Below are 17,273 nucleotides of genomic sequence, written 5' to 3' on the forward strand. Positions count from 1 at the left end.
ATTTGACTAGCTGGCCGACTCTGTTGTCTCTACTCCAACTTCTACCCTAATATGCTACCATGCCCACTTTTTAAATAGGTGCTGGAAATCCAAGTACAAGCCCCCACACTTGCATAGCAAGCATTTTACCCACTGAGCCATCTCCCCTGACTGGGTTGCCTCCCTGGGGTGATTTCTTATTTATGCATATTTCACCTGTTTTTTACCATTAATTTCGACGTATCTGCACTGTGTTCCCCGGTACTGAAAGCCAGGCTGGGGAAGGACAGAGCACAGGAAGATCTGAAAGGATTTCTTTGGCTTCACCATGCTTTCTAATTGTTGCCAATACTAGGTGCCTGTTCTTGAACAGCCATGACGATGGAGGTCCTCCCCAAGGCCCTGGAGGTAGATGAGAGGTCTCCAGAGTCCAAGGACCTGCTGCCCAGCCAGACAGCCAGCTCCCTGTGTATCAGCTCCAGAAGTGAGTCTGTCTGGACCACCACCCCCAGAAGCAACTGGGAAATCTACCACAAGCCCATCATCATCATGTCAGTGGGCGCGGCCATCCTCCTCTTCGGAGTGGCCATCACCTGCGTAGCCTACATCTTGGAGGAAGAGCATAAGGTTGTGCAAGTCCTCAGGATGACAGGGCCTGCCTTCCTGTCCTTGGGACTCATGATGCTGGTGTGTGGGCTGGTGTGGGTCCCAATAATCAAAAAGAAGCAGAAGCAAAGGCAGAAGTCCAACTTCTTCCAAAGCCTCAAGTTCTTCCTCCTGAACCGCTGATGGCAGGTTGTCCAGAAGATCTGCTGACCAATAAGCAGCCTCCTACCTTCTCTGTGGGTACCATAAAGCTGATCCAGGCAAACCCTCCTCTTGGCCCTGTGGGCAGGATAGAGCTCAGGGCTTCACCCTAATACAACCTAGCAGTGTTGCTGGCTGAGTCTCACTTGGTTTCTCCATCGCTGTGGATGCGCCCTTGGATACTCTCATTACTCTTATCCCTGGCGCCTGCATTCAGCCATTATCCATCCCACTCTCTCTGCCAAGGGCAATGCATGCATGCTGGGAAATTCTTCAGGGGTTGACTAGACTCCCAAGGAGAACTTCATGTTATAGTTGTGTGCCTGATCTTGGAGTCTCATCTGCATCCTTCTGGAACCAAAAGTCATGAAAGAGAGAAGGCTGACTTCAGACCCACTGGGTTTGACAGCCGTGGCTCCCTCCTTGGATGGGACATTGACTAGCATTACAAGAGGAAGGACATTTCACATGTATCACACATTCCAAAATCTGGACAGTGATGGGGGCTGGGGTGAGGGAAATACTGTCTAGAGCAGACCATTCCTCTGGGAGTAGTCCGGAACTTTTACAGCAAAGAAAGTTAGCCCCTGAATATATGGTATTGACACAAGAGGCAACAGGCAGGCTTAAGAGGTGTACCACAGTTTACCCTTGATCCTCCAATGTCCTTCTTAAGACTGCCTTCATCTTAGCAATTAGCAAAGAATAAATGCTTATTATTTTAATTCTCTTTCCTACCACATCTCTGCCTCTACACATCTCCAGAACAGAAGAATGGAAGATCACAGATGGTACATGTAAAATCATCTCTCTCTCTCTCCTTTCAATCTGAGACTGAATGTCATGTCCAAATCATGCTCCATGGTTTTTAATGATAGGTTCACTGAAGAAAAAAAAAAATCCCAGCCTCCCTCATCCCCAATTTTCCCTACCAAACAAGCAAGTATTTATTGAGTTTCCTTCTCTAGACCGAGGTCAGGAACAACCAGACCCGGTCTCTGATGTCATCTTATTTCCAAAAGTGAAAGAGTGAGAAACATGGCCAAGCTAACTGGCTGAGTCCACGCTGAGTTCCTGGGGTGGCCATGAGAACACACTGATCTACCGAATGTACAGGAAGACAGAGATTTCCGGAGACCATATTCATCCCTTCTGAAAACGAAGGGGAAGAAAATGTCTGGAATTGGCAAGACATGTCAGCAACTGCCCTGCATGAGGAGAAGCTAGAGGGGAAAGAGACCAGATGGAATTAGGGTTCTGCAAAGCTCCTGGCTGCTATTCCATTCTCTCTTGCCTAATTCCCCCCCTTACTCCCCCAAGTGCCTTACATCCAGCTTCTCCTTGGTGCACTGCAAGCTCCTGGGGGTCAATAGGTACTGTCAGAGGCATCTCCAGAGGGCCTAACAGGTAGATATAACCCAAGAGGTAAGTGCCCTCAAAACTTCCTATAGACACCAAGAAGCCTTGCCTGGAACAGCTTTGTGGGACTTCCTTGGAGGAAATATTTGTTTTGTGGAATCAATACACACACGTGCAAGCACACACATATACACATACACATTCCCTAACTAAAAAGTGAATTAAAAGTTACTTCCTAACTAGAAGTTGGGAATCCTCTGGCCTTTCAAAGCTCACTTAAGAAGATCATGTCCCTCATTAAGATTCACATTAGTGAGCCCAGGTCCTGTAGTCCACCCATTCCCTGCAGGTTGGTTCTGACCAACCATGGGGGTCACTGAAACGTTGCCTAGTGCCTCCATGATTATCTAGTGCCTCCATAACAGGACTTACAGACCACTCCTTTCTCCTGACTTGGCAGGTCAGGCCCTGTGATGAAGCCTCTCATCCTTCTGTACCTTTGAAAGGGACCACACTGATGATCTCATAGCTAGCTCACTTGGAATCCACACCCCCATACACCTCATGATCCTGAGAGCTCAATGTCTGGGCACAGCTGCAGGATAAAGGCCTTTGCAGACGTCACTGTCATGTCTCAATGGACAGGAGTTTGGGGATAACTATGATTTCAGGGCATCTTCAAGTTCTAAACATCTTTCACAGCCACATCAGTACTTGCTCCCAAATCCTAGCCTCTCAAGATAAGCCCTCAGCAAACAGAAGCAAAGAAGAGCCTTTGAGAAAATATCCCAAATATTGGTCACCCCAAAAGTAGCATGTCTTGGAAAATTTTACCAAAGACCATTGCTTTATGAAGGACAGGGGCAGGGACAATCTGTGAGTGCAGCTGGGTTGGATGTCACATTTCTGCAGCAAAGCATTCTGGGTAATGATTTCAGTCATCTCAGAAGACAGGAATGGCATCCACAGCACCATCTCAACAGATGGTATTATTGGCTCCTCTGGTCACTCTTCTGTTTTGGAGAGTTTAATCTAATCAATGCCTAAATTAATCAGTGTCACGTTGAACTGTATACTATTTAACAGTGTCTGCCATATTTATTCTTTTCTACCAGGCATTCCAAGACTGCTCCTACTCCTCCTGCTTCTTCTAAAATACTCCCTCATTGCTTGATTTCCTTTCTCAAGAAGGTCGCCAGGGAGAATAAAGACAGAGTCAGGTTCATGCCTGGCTTCTTGGGCACATCCTTGCAACTGGTAGTTCTATTCTGAGATGATGGTGGTGCAGAGGGACCCTACAAGCCCAATATTGAGACCCAAAACTTAACCTGAAAAAAAAATAACATTCCAGAATGCATCTGTGGTCTAGATGAGGCAGACAGAGACCAGGTCCAGGAGAGATGCTCCAAATACAAATCAAAGGAGAAAAAGATCCATTTGGACCTTACTTTTCTCTCCTATTCTAGAAGCCTGTCTGTGCTTAGCCTGTGTGACGAGAGCTGTTCATGCCTGAGGCTCTCTTCTGACACTTGCAGGCAGCCTCAGAGACTATGCTGGCCCAAGCAAGAATTTTTACGCTGTAACCAAGTTCCTTAGGTCTGCAGGAAGGGACTTCATGTCTGAGAAGGACTAAGCTCAGTTTCCTTGCAATCTGAAAGTACAGATGAGAGGAACCCCAGGACACCCCATAATCTAGGTCTTATACTCTAAGGGAAGACAGGTTCATTAGAGGGTACCCCAAAAGGAGACCATCTCCCACTGTTCTGCAGGTTCTTCTGGGAAATCCACTAAAGCTACTGTAAAAAAGAGGGGAGGGTCATTGTCAATGTTCTTCAATCAGCCAGCCACATGTACTAAGTTGGAATTGTCTTCAATAAATGATAAAACACCAGTAGGAACTGTGTGCCTTTCCTGGGCTGTATGAGAACTGACTCCTCGGGCTCTGATCCCTCCTTTTCTCTGTTTCCTTCTTTATACACCATCTCTATATGACATTTCAATTACCCAATTATCCAAACCCACAGCAGACATCCAGCTCTGATGTCAGAAAGTAATCAGAATAATCCCTGAGAGGCAAGGGAATCCTCAGGTATAATACAATATGATCATCACGGGTGCGGGGGGGATGCTCAGATAATTGTTCCTAAGCCAACCTAACCCAACCTCCCTCTCCAGGCCTCTGGAATACAGATATGCCAGGTTTTCACATCAGACTTAGGGGGAGGAGGACCAGGCAAGAGAAAAGAGGGCTTCTCACAGGATAGTAGAAAAAGATGATCCCTACCTTGACCTCTGGTCTTACTCTATTTTGAAGTCTTTCTCTAAAACTCATCCATCTTAGCCCTCAAATTCTAACATGGTGCATGTTTGAAGAATATGCTCAGGGTTGGGGGTCCCAGGGTTCCTTACACTTCTGCTTGTCTACACTGTTGAGATCCAACCTTCAACATACCAGCATTATGGCTCTGCCCTTTTCTGGAACTTTTTCTCCACCAGTCCCCATCTCTGCTTTTCTTTAGGGCTGGGAAGACAGCTCAGTGGTTAAAAACACTGACTACTCTTCAAAAAGACCCCAGTTCAATCCCCAGTACCAACATGGTGGTTCACAACCATCTGTAACTCTAGTCCCAGGGGATCCAATGCTCTCTTCTGGCCTCTGTAGTCAAAATACCCATACAAATAAATTAAAAATATAAATAAATTAATAAACCTTAAGAAAAAAATTAAACAATTCTCCAAGTGACTTAGACAGGAATGGCTTTATTATGGTTTTGTGAAAAGGCGACCCCAAAACCACCCCATGGACTGCTTGCCCCCTCCTCACTCTCTTGCTCTTACCCCTTGCCCCTCCTCTCTCAATCCCCCCCCCACATGCTTATGGCTGGCCTCTACTCCTCTTTCTTCCCTCTCTCTGCCCCTACTACCCTCTTAACTCCCTTCCCTATGCCCTGAATAAACTCTGTTCTATACTATACCGTCATGTGGATGGTCCCTCAGGAGAAGGGGATGCCCAGCATGGGCCCACCTGAGGAACCCCCTTTCCCCCATACTTCACCACACCTTCAGAGGACATATCCTTTCACTCTTTTTCCTAACATTGTTAGCTTCCTACTGTAACTATTAAACTGTGTTATCTAACAGCTTTGAATGCTGGAATTCCAAAGTGGATCTCAGAGGGCTAAAGCAAATCACTGTCAGGACTAGCACTCCCTCTAAAGGATCCAGGGAGGAATTCCTTCCCTACTTTATATAGCTTGCATTGGCTGTCCATGTTCCCATTTGGAGACTCCTTCCAGAGAGAGAAGCTTGAAGAGTTTGGCCTCCTATGTCATCTGCTCTGACCCTCTTATCTCCTTCCTTCCTCATAAAGACTTTTGCTTCTAGGCCTTATGTGGGCCTCTTCTGTTGAGACCTTATGTCAGATCCACAGGGATAGCCCAGGATAAGCTCTCAAGCTCAAGTTCTTTGACCTAGCTGGCTAATACTTCCATGACTAAAGTCCAACAGAGCAGCTGTCTTAGGCAGAAGATGTCTACTTTTGTGGCTGTGGAAGCTAAGAGATAGAGGTAAGGGACCAGAGATAGTTTCCTTTGAGGCCAGCATCCTTAACTGGTAAATGGTATGTCCTCCCTGTGTCCCCATGTGGTCCCTTCATCCATGCATGTCTGTGGACTAATCTCATGTCCTTATAGGTCCACCAGCCATGTTTGACCAGCGCTACTCATTTGTCTCCTTTAACATTGTTGCCTCTTTAATGGTACTCTGAGACCTTGCCTCAAATACAGCCACCTCCCGGGAACCTGGGGACAGGAACTTTATCTTGTACATTGGGTAGCGTGGAGCCCAACCTCTAATACCCTTCTCCATGTAGAGAAACCTACCCACAGGCTCCAGGGATTTCAATTAGACATCTTTGGGAGGCTTCACCATTCTACCTGCCATAGAAAACTTCACCTGGGGATTGGAAAGATGTCTCAGTGGTTAAGAGTGCTTACCGCTCTTCTCAAGGATCTAAATTCAGCTCCCAGAACCCACTCGGAATAGGGAGTAGTCACAAGTGCCTGTAGCTCCAGCTTCAAAGACTCTTGGAATCATTTCTGGCACCCATGCTCAAGTGGTATATATTCACCCAGGCACACACATGTGCCCATAAGCAAAAATAAAAACACATATAAAATAATAAAAGAAGAGAAACTTCATGGTGTGCCTCCAGTAGCTCACAACCAACCTGTTCTAAACTCAATCCTTTCTTCCTTCTATACCATACTTCAATGACACCATTTAGCCAGAGAGCTGGAGCCCAAAAGGAAGTGTCAGAGTCCAACTTGCCTGTCTGGTATATTTTTCCCCCAATGTATTTGTAATAAAACCTCTATTTGATCAGAGATAGCAATATAACCAGACAAATTTGATTTGTTTTTCCTTGCAAATACCCACTGGCCTCCCTAGTAAGAGTTGACCAGGGATTTGCATGTGGACAATTACTCAGGAACCAACAAAGCACATCTGCCCAAAGCCATTGTCCTTGGTTCAGATATAGATCTGATGGCAGGAGCTGCAACTGCCAACTCAAGACCTCTAAGTGACCTTGAGAATGGAAGCCATTGCCAACTATTTAACACAGTAGAAAGTGGAAAGATGTCTGTAACCTTATGCTGTCTAGGGAGCTACTGGGAAACCTGGGGCCACTCAGACTTCTCTCGAAAATGTCTTAAAGGTCCATGGCTTCTTATGAAATCCAAATACACACATTGATTAGGCTGACATCTAATATACACTTTATAGCCATTGTTCATATGTTCTACATCTGCAGTTTCAACTAATGGAGGACTGACAGCAATCAGAAAGGTGTGTCTGTACTGAACATGTACAGACTTCTTACTGCCATTACTCTCTCTCAGTAAGAAAGCAGAGTATTCACACAGCATTTACACTGGATGTCACACTTGAAGTCACCGGCACATTCCTTAAACAGAAGGATGAACATAGGCTATATGCAAGTCTGATGGCATTTTATGTGAGGGACTTGAACATCTTTGGACTTCGATGTGAGAAAAGATGCCGTACAAGCAGGAACACACAGTTACAGAGAAACTGAGGTAGTTTATAAAAGAGAGAGAGAGAGAGAGAGAGAGAGAGAGAGAGAGAGAGAGAGAGAGAACCTGAAAATTTAAGTTCAAAATGAATGTAGTTTTTTTTTCTTTCTTTTTCCTTTTTGTACTTGAAAACGTTCTAATCTCCCAAGAGATTCAGAAGGGAGGATAAGTGGCAAGGGTTCCCATTTGTGATCCTTTCCTCCCTCCCCTTTTTGAGACAACATGACCTTTTCCAGACCACCAAGGTGGGGAAAAAATAGGCTCACACAGGGCTATAGATCACATGTGGTCCCTCGGGCTACTCCCCCCCCCCCAAGTTCTAATGAAGCAGAGGTGGGTGAAGTTCACTCCATACACTCATACACTCATCATCCTTGGATGAAGAGAAGAGTTCTCTCTCCTCTCCCTCTCCCTCTCCCCCTCCCCCCTCCCCCCTCCCCTCCCCTCCCCTCCCCTCCCTCCCTCCCTCTCTCTCTCTCTCTCTCTCTCTCCTTCCCCGATCTCTCTCATCACTGTCTCTTAGGAGGGCTCATCCTTGAAACAGACTATTTTTCCTGATCTCATCATGCCTTAGGTGCCTATAGTTCTTTGGTTATGGGTGGGGTCAGTGAGATTTTTTTCCCTTTTTATGTTAACATGGATGTTGCTGTTGGACTTGTTTGAGTCTTATTTAGGAAGCCGTATTGCTGAGAAATTGTGGGTGAAATTTTCCTGACATTTCTAGGAGGCACAGCTGTACAGATATCCTGGTTCTCTGACTCTCACCATCTTTCCATCCCCTCTTCTGAGGTGTTCCTTGAGACTTAGATGCAGGTGTAGTAGTCAGCCATATAATCATATATGTACAAGGAACACTAAATGGACCATCAGGTTGTATTTATATGTTTAAGAATAATTAAAGATAAAGGCCATGATTTTTTAAAAGGGAGCAAGGAAGGAGGTGGAGAGATACGTGGAAGAACTGAAGGGAAGAAAGGAAAGAGGGTAAATGATGTAATAACTTTTTAAGAAGGTAAATGGTATAATGACATTTTAATTTAAAAAATTAAAGCAACATAATCTTACTGAACGTATGGCATGACATGAAATGTAGGCTAAATATAGGTCCTAGATAAGGCCTACACTTTCTACCTGGGCTTTCCCAGCTCCTTGATCTTGGCCAAACTACTTTTCCATGGCCCTTATCTTCACAACTGTGCGATGGTTAATAATTAAAAAAGAAAAAAGAAACAACAATGCTTGTTTCTTTTGGCACATTACTTGGGAAGGTCCATAGAAGGCTCATATACCACACTGAATAAAGTTAATTGTTAATAATACAAAAGGTAGCCCAAATCTGACCAGACAAGATTAGAGTGGTCTGCACGATTTTGAATCAGGGGGGAAATGTAAAATTTTAGCAGGTACTTATGAACTTATTGGAAATAAGGAATTTGGGAAGGAAGCTGGTCACTGTGAACTAAGTTCTTGAGCCAACGGGAACATGGGAGAGCAAAGGTTCCCTCTGCCACACCCGACTCCTTCCTCTTCCATGCTTGACAGCACCTCACTAGTCCGTACCACCTTACCTTCTACAGTATCCCTCAAGGGTGCCCACTTCTTGGGGCTGAGAAAGATCATTTATTACTCCTCAGTAACGAGAAGCAGAGCAGCAGCTGAGCCCCTTGCATGGAGCTGTGACCGTGTTCTGAGTCGAAGAGCCAGCAGGCCGAGCATTATAGGCTCAGATTTTTCTTCACACCCATCTAGCTCCGCATGGGACTACCATGGGCAAGAAGCTCTAGTCTTTGTGGTCAGGAAGCCCCAATAAGAACTTGAACAACAGTGAGACTTACTTGTTACAGCAGCCAGCACTGCCCCACGCATAGACCACTGTCATTGTCGCTGTTCATGGGAGCCATGCAGCCTCTTTCTGATTAGCTACGGTTTCCTATCCACGTCTTCCCTCTGACTTACTCTCTTATAATCCATGCTACATGCACCAGGGTAAATTTTTTTCCAAAATTTTACATATATATGTATTTTTTTTTCTGTGTGATATGCTCTCCTTAAGTAGGTGAGGCTGGGCTCAAACTCACAGTGTGCTTGCCTCAAATCTCCTAAATGCTAAGACTGCAGGTGGGTAACATCACACCTGGCACCAAATGCAAAATTCTTTCCCATCATTACCTCATTGTAATTTTTAACTCGTCGTATAAAATAACAGGTTTCACAGTGACATTTTCATACATTCATATCATTGATCTTTGCTCACACAGATCCCCTTTCTGTGCCAAATCCTTCCATGGCTCCTCTTCTTGTCTTGTGAGTTCTTCTCTTGGCTTTTGAGTCCACATCTCCTGCCACCAACTTCCTGGCATCAAGTCAGGCTCCCTCCCCACTGTTGTAGTTTGAATGAGAATGGTCCCCATAGGTTCATATATCTGAATGGTTGGATACTAAGGAGGGTGCTACTTGAGAAGGATTAGAAGGTGTGGCCTTGTTGGAGTGGGTGTGGCCTTGTTGGAGAAAGTGCATCACTGCTGGTGTGCTTTGGGGTTTCAAATGCTCAAGCCATGCCCAGTTTCTTCTTCCTGCTGCCTGCTGATCCAGATGTAGAACTCTCAGCTACCTCTTTAACACCATGTCTGGCTGCATCCTCCCATTTTCCTGCCATGATAATAATGAACTAAACCTCTGAATTTGTAAGCAAGCGCCATACAGTTACCTTTATAAGAGTTTTTGTGGTCATAGTATTTCTCCATAGTCTAAGACACCCACCAAATGCCTTTCGGATCCTCGTTCAGTGTTCAGAACTCCTTGCTCCACTCTGCCTGCCCTTGTTCAGCCCACTCTGCCAGCAACCTCCCCACCTGCCCCTCTCCTTTTTTCCTGTTGTACTTTCTCTCTCCAAACCCCTGTGCTCTCACTATTAATTAACCCCTTACTTGCTGAAAAACACCTCTTTTTTCATGGGAAAGTGGGAAGCTCTGGTGCTAAAAAGACCTGGATTATTCAAAACCCAACGCTACCAGCCTCACCATGTGACTTCCTGTGTCAGGTCTCAAGTTATATATCATAAGTGTCCATGATTCGATGAAGAATGATAGCCCAGACTCAAATAGTATGTAAGAGCAGAGTGTTTTATTCTGCAGCAATACAGCATGCTGGGGTCTCCCATTCCAAGATGGAGACAACCAAGCGAGCTCGCAGGCCTGATTTAAAGCACATTAGGAAAATTTAGGAGTAGGTGACCTTTATCTTGCTTTATCTCTAGAGATATTCCAGGACCATTAATGGAATGTAGGGGCTAGAATCTGTTGCTGGGGAGGTCTGGAAACTGTTGCTGGGGAGGTGTAGAAACTGTTGCTGACCTATTGCCCTTCATTCAGGCCAGGTAGCAGGGCAGTTTCTGAAGAGCTGCCTAAAACCTGGGGTTTTTTCTAGTAACTGACTTGCTGACTTACTTCTTAGGCCTAGTCTCTTGAACTGCCAATTTGAACCTGTCCTGGAGTCAACCTAGCTTTCTCAGTATGAGAATAGCAATTACCCACCAGGTACCTACCCCAGGATTAAATAAGAAAAGAAAGAGTGCTAGATAAATATATTCAGATTGTGTTACCAGTGCCCCCATGGTCCCCCGCTGTGGTTTGTGGTCCCCTCCCCTGCAAGTGTTGAAATCTAATTTCCAAGGTGATAGCATTGGGTGGTGGGGAATTAGAACAGTGGTCAGTATATGGGGATGGTCCTTTCCAGAAGGGGATTAGTTACCTCAGGGACTTTAGAAAATCCCTGTCCCCCCCCCCCTGCCATAGAAGATTACAAGAACACAGGCAACTGCCACCTAAAAAAGGCCTCTCACCTCAACCTACCAAGCAGTCCTCTATCCCGTCTACCAGCCTTTACTCACGAGAAGTGACTTATTGTTTGAAAGTCTCTCAGTTTGATATTTTCCTATTGTGACAAATGGTCCAAGACCGTCAATATTCAATAAAATGCAGGTACCATGTTATCTTTGTGCCAGGAAAACCCATGCTCTGACCATAATACAAAGGTTCCCAAATCCTCAGAAATTTACTCTTGCTTGAACATGGGAAGCCATAGATAGATTCATCCAGGTGAGACTCTGAACAGAGAAATTCGGCAGCTGGGAACCCCAGTACCAGGTCTTACCTGTGTGTTATTGTGATTATTAGAGACCCTCTTCTGTCCCAGGCTGATTTGTATGTGCATGTCCCCACTTGGAGTTTGGCTCAGAATTCACATGACAACGACAAGCCCGTCATTCTGGAAAAACTCCAGTGGGCCTCCTTCACTGGGAAGAGAGAAGAAAGAGCCCCACTGAATGTACCTACAGGAGAGGGTGTGACAGCTTTCTGGGACTGAACTCAGAAATAAGACTCAGGCCTAGTACCACAAACAAGGTCAGGACAATGCTTTCAGGTCCAACCCAACCAAAGGATGAAGGGAAGGGTGGCAGTCCCTGAGAAAGTGGGGCGGGGAGAAGGGGGATGGCTGGAGGTGGGGTGGGGTGAGTGTAGCCCCACAGGGCCAGAAAAGCTTCCTGCTCACTCTGGAGGGGGTTGAGATGCTGGCCATGGAGTGATGCTCACATGGGAAGGGCATGGACCAGCTTGCTAAGCCTTTCCCCACAGTCTGTGCAAGGCAACAGTCCTTCACTCAGCAAAGGGCCACTGGAAACTTTCTAAACTGTCGCTCTGGACACTGGGCAGAAGGACACGTATGAACAGAGCAACACAGAGTAGGCCCATGTGAGCTGCAGAGCTGGAGCATCTACCAATGTCTCAATATCAGATGCCCACAAGCCCCATACATTAGAGCCTTTGTCCCCATCGTGGTACTACTAAGAAAGGGTGGAGCCTTTAAGGGGAAGGACCTTGTGGAACAGAGTTAAGATGGTGAGGTCATGTCTTTGAAGAAAATATTGAAACCTCACCCTCTTTCTCTTCTTCTCTTGGCTTTCCAGGCACCATGATGTGAGCATCTTACCCCACCACACACTCCTGCCACAATGTATTACTTCTCCATGGGCTCAAAGGCAACAAGGCCAAGCCACCATGGACTGAGATGCTCAAAGGTATGGGTGAAAAGAAACCTTTTCTCTTTACAAGCTGTCGGCAAGGGAATCTTAGTTAGGGTTTTAATACTGGGAACAGACACCATGACGAAGGCAGCTTTTATATGGACAACATTTAACTGGGGCTGGCTTACAGGTTCAGAGGTTCAGTCCATTTTCATCAAGGGGGGAGGATGGCAGCTTCGAGGCAGACATGGCATTGGAGGAGCCAAGTGTTCTACATCTTCATCCAAAGGAAGCCAGGAGAAGACTGTCTTCCATGTGGCTAGGAGGAGGGTCTCAAAGCCCACCCCATGGTGACACACATCCTCCAACAAGGCCACACCTTCTAATAGTGCCACTTTCTGGGCCAAGCATATTTAAACAACCACAAAGGGAAGGCTGGCTAATACAACACTTCTTCCTTCCTTTAGATCAGACTTCTACTCTATCTCTACATAGCTGGGCCTTTATAGGAGGTATGCTTGCATTTTGGGCTGTTCCTATCACTTTCTTTGCTACATGTGATTGAATTTCTTAGGTTTCTGTTTTATGATGGAGCTGGAGAGATGGTCCAGTGGTTAACAGCATCTCATATTGCTCTTGCAGAGGACCTGAATGCTGTCTTCAGCACCCATGTCCAGAGGGTCACAACCTACCGTAACTTCCCCTCCAGGAGATCCAACACCCTCTTCTAGTTTCCAAGCACACCTGCACACATAGAGCTTACACTCATACAGACACACACATACACAGAAATAAAAATATGAATAAAATTTCTTTTGACTTTTCTTAGGATATACAATAACTTTAAATAATTTTTATAAGTTAAAAATAAAATTCCAGTTATATAAAATCAATGTGTTTGTTAGCGAGAAAAAAAATAACCACCCACAGCTTTTGCTTTAAAAGAACAATAAAAGAGCTCATTCACCATTTTGAGTGACCATGGCCTGAAAACACAGATTTCGGTTACCCCAAATTCCATGTTTCAACATGGAAGCAGTTTATAAGGTTTTATGGTTTTTACAGAACAATAACAACAAAAAGTCATAAATCAGGTCAAGCTTAAAATATTTGCTGGGTACATCAGGGAGGTGGTTACAGTAAGATGGGGGAGCTTTGCTATATATAGTCCTCAGCTATATGTATATCTATATATTTATATATACGTAGTGCTCAGATAGCATTTGAGGACATTCTTAACTTTGGGTTGGTGGAAGCTAGTTGTCTGCTATGTTAATAGATTCTAAGGGTTTTTTTTTTTTTTAAACCTAGTAATAACACAGTGTTAATTCTGACAGAAAGGTGGGAAAGGCATGGCTGTTCAGGGGCTAATGCTAGCCTAAGACAAGGGAGGTCGCCTCTGGACCACACTCTGGCCTCTCATCACGACAGCTCTGATCAGCCAAGCGGTCTCTGTGGACACAGCTTCTTCCCAAGAACACTCATTCACTAGTTCGACAGATCCGCCGTTCAATACGGTGCCAGTAATTAACAGTAGGTTTCTGTGCACCTAGAAGTTTGTTAAGATCTTCTGATAAATGGCTCAGGAGAGTAGAAAGTTGTGGTGTGAACTGTGGTCTGCTGATGTCACCCCAATACGCTTTTCTGGCCTGGCTTACTAGAACATGCTTCTTGCCTACCATGTTCTAGTTCTGTGCATGTGAGTGTGTGTGCATGTGTGCATGTGTGTGCGTGTGTGTGTGTGTGTGTGTGTGTGTGTGTGTGTGTGCATGCATGTACATGTTATACATGCATGTATGGGTGCTATTGGCTATGTGCAGAGGCCAGAGGAGGACTCCAGTACCTTGCTCTATCACTTTCATCATTATTCCCTGGAAACAGGGATGCTCACTACCTCTGGAGCTGGGATGGCAGCTAGTAAGTTCCATGTTCCTCCATTCGCCTTCATGCCTCCAAGTGCTGAGGTCACTGAATGTACTGTGCTGGGCTTTGTAAGTGGATTCTGGATATTTAAAATCAGATCCTCACTCTTTCTCAACAAGCGCGCTTACCCACTGAGGTATCTCTCCAGTCCCCACACTCCTGCTCTTGAGTCCTTCAAATCTGTTCAGACACAGCCAGCGTCCTCCTTCAGAAGCACGGCATGGATCCCAGCCCCTTCAGCCGAGCACCCTTCAGCACTCTCCAGAAGCTTCCAGCTCCAGAAGAAAGATGTCCATACAGCTTTATCCTCCCTAACCCAGGCACCCAGCAGAGCCACCTGCCATCACATAGCTTTGCCTCAGCCTGGGATGCCTCCCCCTTTTATGGAGCCTCACCCATCCACCCAGTGCATATCAACTCAAACACAAGATTCTTTTAAAAATACTTTTGTCTGTTTCTGTTTATATCATGTCTCCATTCCCTTCCCTCCCTCTAAGCCCTCCCACATACCTCCTCTGTTCTCTTTCAAATTCATGGCCTATTTAATTGTTATTTTGTGTGTGTACGAGCACACATGGGTGTGTGAATGCGTGCGTGCATGCAAGTGTGTATGTGTGTGTGTGTGTGTGTGTATTCCTAAATGTCTCAGTAACTCCAGGAATATTTACTTCACAGCTGTGATGGTTGTCACACATAAACAGTAATTTACTGGATTGGTTAATGTACTCTGCTCTCTCCTCGCCCTCCCTCCCCCCACTTTAAGTGTCCAAGTGTTTTACCCTTTTCTCAATTACAGAGACAGTCTATGACCTAAAACAGCCCAACTTTGCAAAGATGGAAAGTAAAACTAGCATGAAATAGAAGAAAATTAATAGAAAACAGGAGTTGGAATTCTGAGTCCCCGTCTTTTCCTGCCTGGTGAATGTAGCTAAGTCCTCTCTGCATAGCTGCTGTTCTGAGTCACTTCCCCAGTGATGGGGAGAGACTGGTGTGTGATGCTCGGTGTGACTAGTACTTCTGTATTTACGTATTCAATCATCTACAGAATGCACACAATACTGTGAGGTTGAAGGTAAAGCTGAGCTATGATGTTTGGCTTTAAGGATATTTTCAACTTGCAAATGGGTTCCTTTTGGGGAGGAGGCTGTGACCTCATTATAAATAGAGAAGAATACATACCTGATGTCGTGCCTAAAGATGTCTAAGGAGCCAAGGGAAGAAAGGCCTGAAGTTTGGGCCCTGGAAGCTATGGGCAGGTCCCAAGCAGAGTTCCTGGAACTTGGTCCTGGGCCTGGCTTGGAGAAGGCAGAGGTCATATGCAGCCAAACCCTATGCTGACTCAACCCTAGAACTCTGCTTACAGCCTCTACACTTGACCCAGGGAGAGCTATAAAACTGTCAACAGAAGAGTGGGTTCCAGTCTAAATCTCAGCAGATATCCTGGTGGGAGGCTTAGGATTTATGTGTCTGATAACTCTTGCTGTGTGCCCAGCAATCAGTTCAGAGGGTGTCATCAAAGGGTCCGCAGAACTAAACACACAGACACAAGGACACCCAGACTCTCTATGAGAGAAGGTGCTTTGTGGAACTAACCGGCTTCGGGAGGAATAATGGGGGCTGGCCTCCAAAATGGGGTAGGGGAATATCAAGAGAGGAAAGACACCAATAGGAACTGATTAGTTAAACAGTTAGTAACGGAGGTCAAGTTCAGGCTCTCTAATGAGCTGGGGATATCCCAGAAGATAAATCTCTTCCCAAAAGCCAAGTTCTACATTGCTAGGGAGAGGGCGGGGCTGTGTGCCCCCTGACTGACAAGCCAGCTCATCTAATGAAGGCAGCAGAAAGCAAAATAAATTGCCTCCACATATGGCCGGTGCTGCAGTAAAACGTAGCAGCTGGATTACATAGCAAGCCACCTTCCACAGTAGGACAACTGCAATAAAAAAAAAAAAAAAAAAAAGGAAGAAAACAAGTCTTGGTGAGGATTCGAAAGAGATTCCCAACCCTCCTCCACTGCTGTAGGAATGTGAAAAGATGCAGCCGCTGTGGGAAGTACTGTGGAAGCCCCTCAAAAACTCAAGACTAAGACATCACGATCCTGCAATTCCTTTTCAGGATGTATTGTATACCCAGAAGGATCTGGGAGGGGCACAAAAAAAAAAAAAAAAAAAAACATACTCACAAATCTACATTTACAGCATCATCATTTGTAGTAGCCAAAGGCGTGTGAAACCCAAAGTCTATCGTCAGACCAGTGGACAGGCAAGAACAAGATCCAAAAGAATATTGTTCGTCTATAAAATAAAGGGAATTCTGGCACATGAATGATCCTTGGGGATGGCATGCTAAGTGAGGAAAGTGAGGTAGAAGGGTCAGTCATTTCTGTCTAAATTCATCGTGATAGGAAGTGAAGTGACTTCCAGGGGCTAATGAAAGAAAGGAGGAGACGTGGGTGTGGAATGGACAGTTTCAGCTGGGGAAGGCTGGGCGTTCTGGAGATAGACAGTGGAAATGTGTACACATACCCATGTCCTTGGTACCACTGACCTACACACCTGAGAATAGATCCAATGGCGAGTTTAGGTGTGTGTGTATGTGTGTGTGTGTGTGTGTGTGTATTTTACCACAATTAAAATTTTGTAAGACAATTTTAATTAAAATGAGAAATAAGAAAGAAAGCGGTTTGGTCCTCTGAGTTTTCCTGAGCAGAGGACAGATAGGGGGAAGGGTAGTATTTGAATTTAAGGCGCAGCAGCCATCTGAAGCAGGTTCTCACTGCAACTGTTTCTGCCGTGTGGACCTGGGCAGACCACTCACAGCTCGCAGCTCTTGACAGGAGCAGGGCTGATGGGAGGAAGAAGAGCAAACTGCTGAACCGGATCATAAATGGGTGCCCACTGCACCCTAGTTCCTGCAAAGAAGATCTGCTACACGGGGCAGTAATGATGGGAACGGGGTGCTGTTAAAGCTTTCTCTGGCCCACTGGGGTGTGAGAGGATCCCAGGGGAGGGCTGGAGAGGTTGTTGGGGAGCTGGAAGCTCCAATCATAGATCCCAAAGGCCTGAGTACCCTCTAGAATCTTTGGA

General features: G+C 45.5%; 1 protein-coding gene across 1 annotated transcript; it reads left to right on the forward strand.

Moving 5' to 3' along the window:
* Nucleotides 1–354: 354 nt before the first annotated feature.
* On the forward strand, nucleotides 355–768 carry PIRT (phosphoinositide interacting regulator of transient receptor potential channels; the record flags this gene model as incomplete). Its single annotated transcript, XM_080923480.1, has 1 exon — nucleotides 355–768. The coding sequence occupies one exon, from the start codon at nucleotides 355–357 to the stop codon at nucleotides 766–768; it is 414 nt and encodes a 137-aa protein (XP_080779606.1).
* Between the last annotated feature and the right edge of the window lie 16,505 nt (nucleotides 769–17,273).

The sequence above is a fragment of the Micromys minutus genome, assembly GCF_963924665.1.
Source record: "Micromys minutus genome assembly, chromosome: 10".
NCBI classification, from domain to species: Eukaryota; Metazoa; Chordata; class Mammalia; order Rodentia; family Muridae; genus Micromys; species Micromys minutus.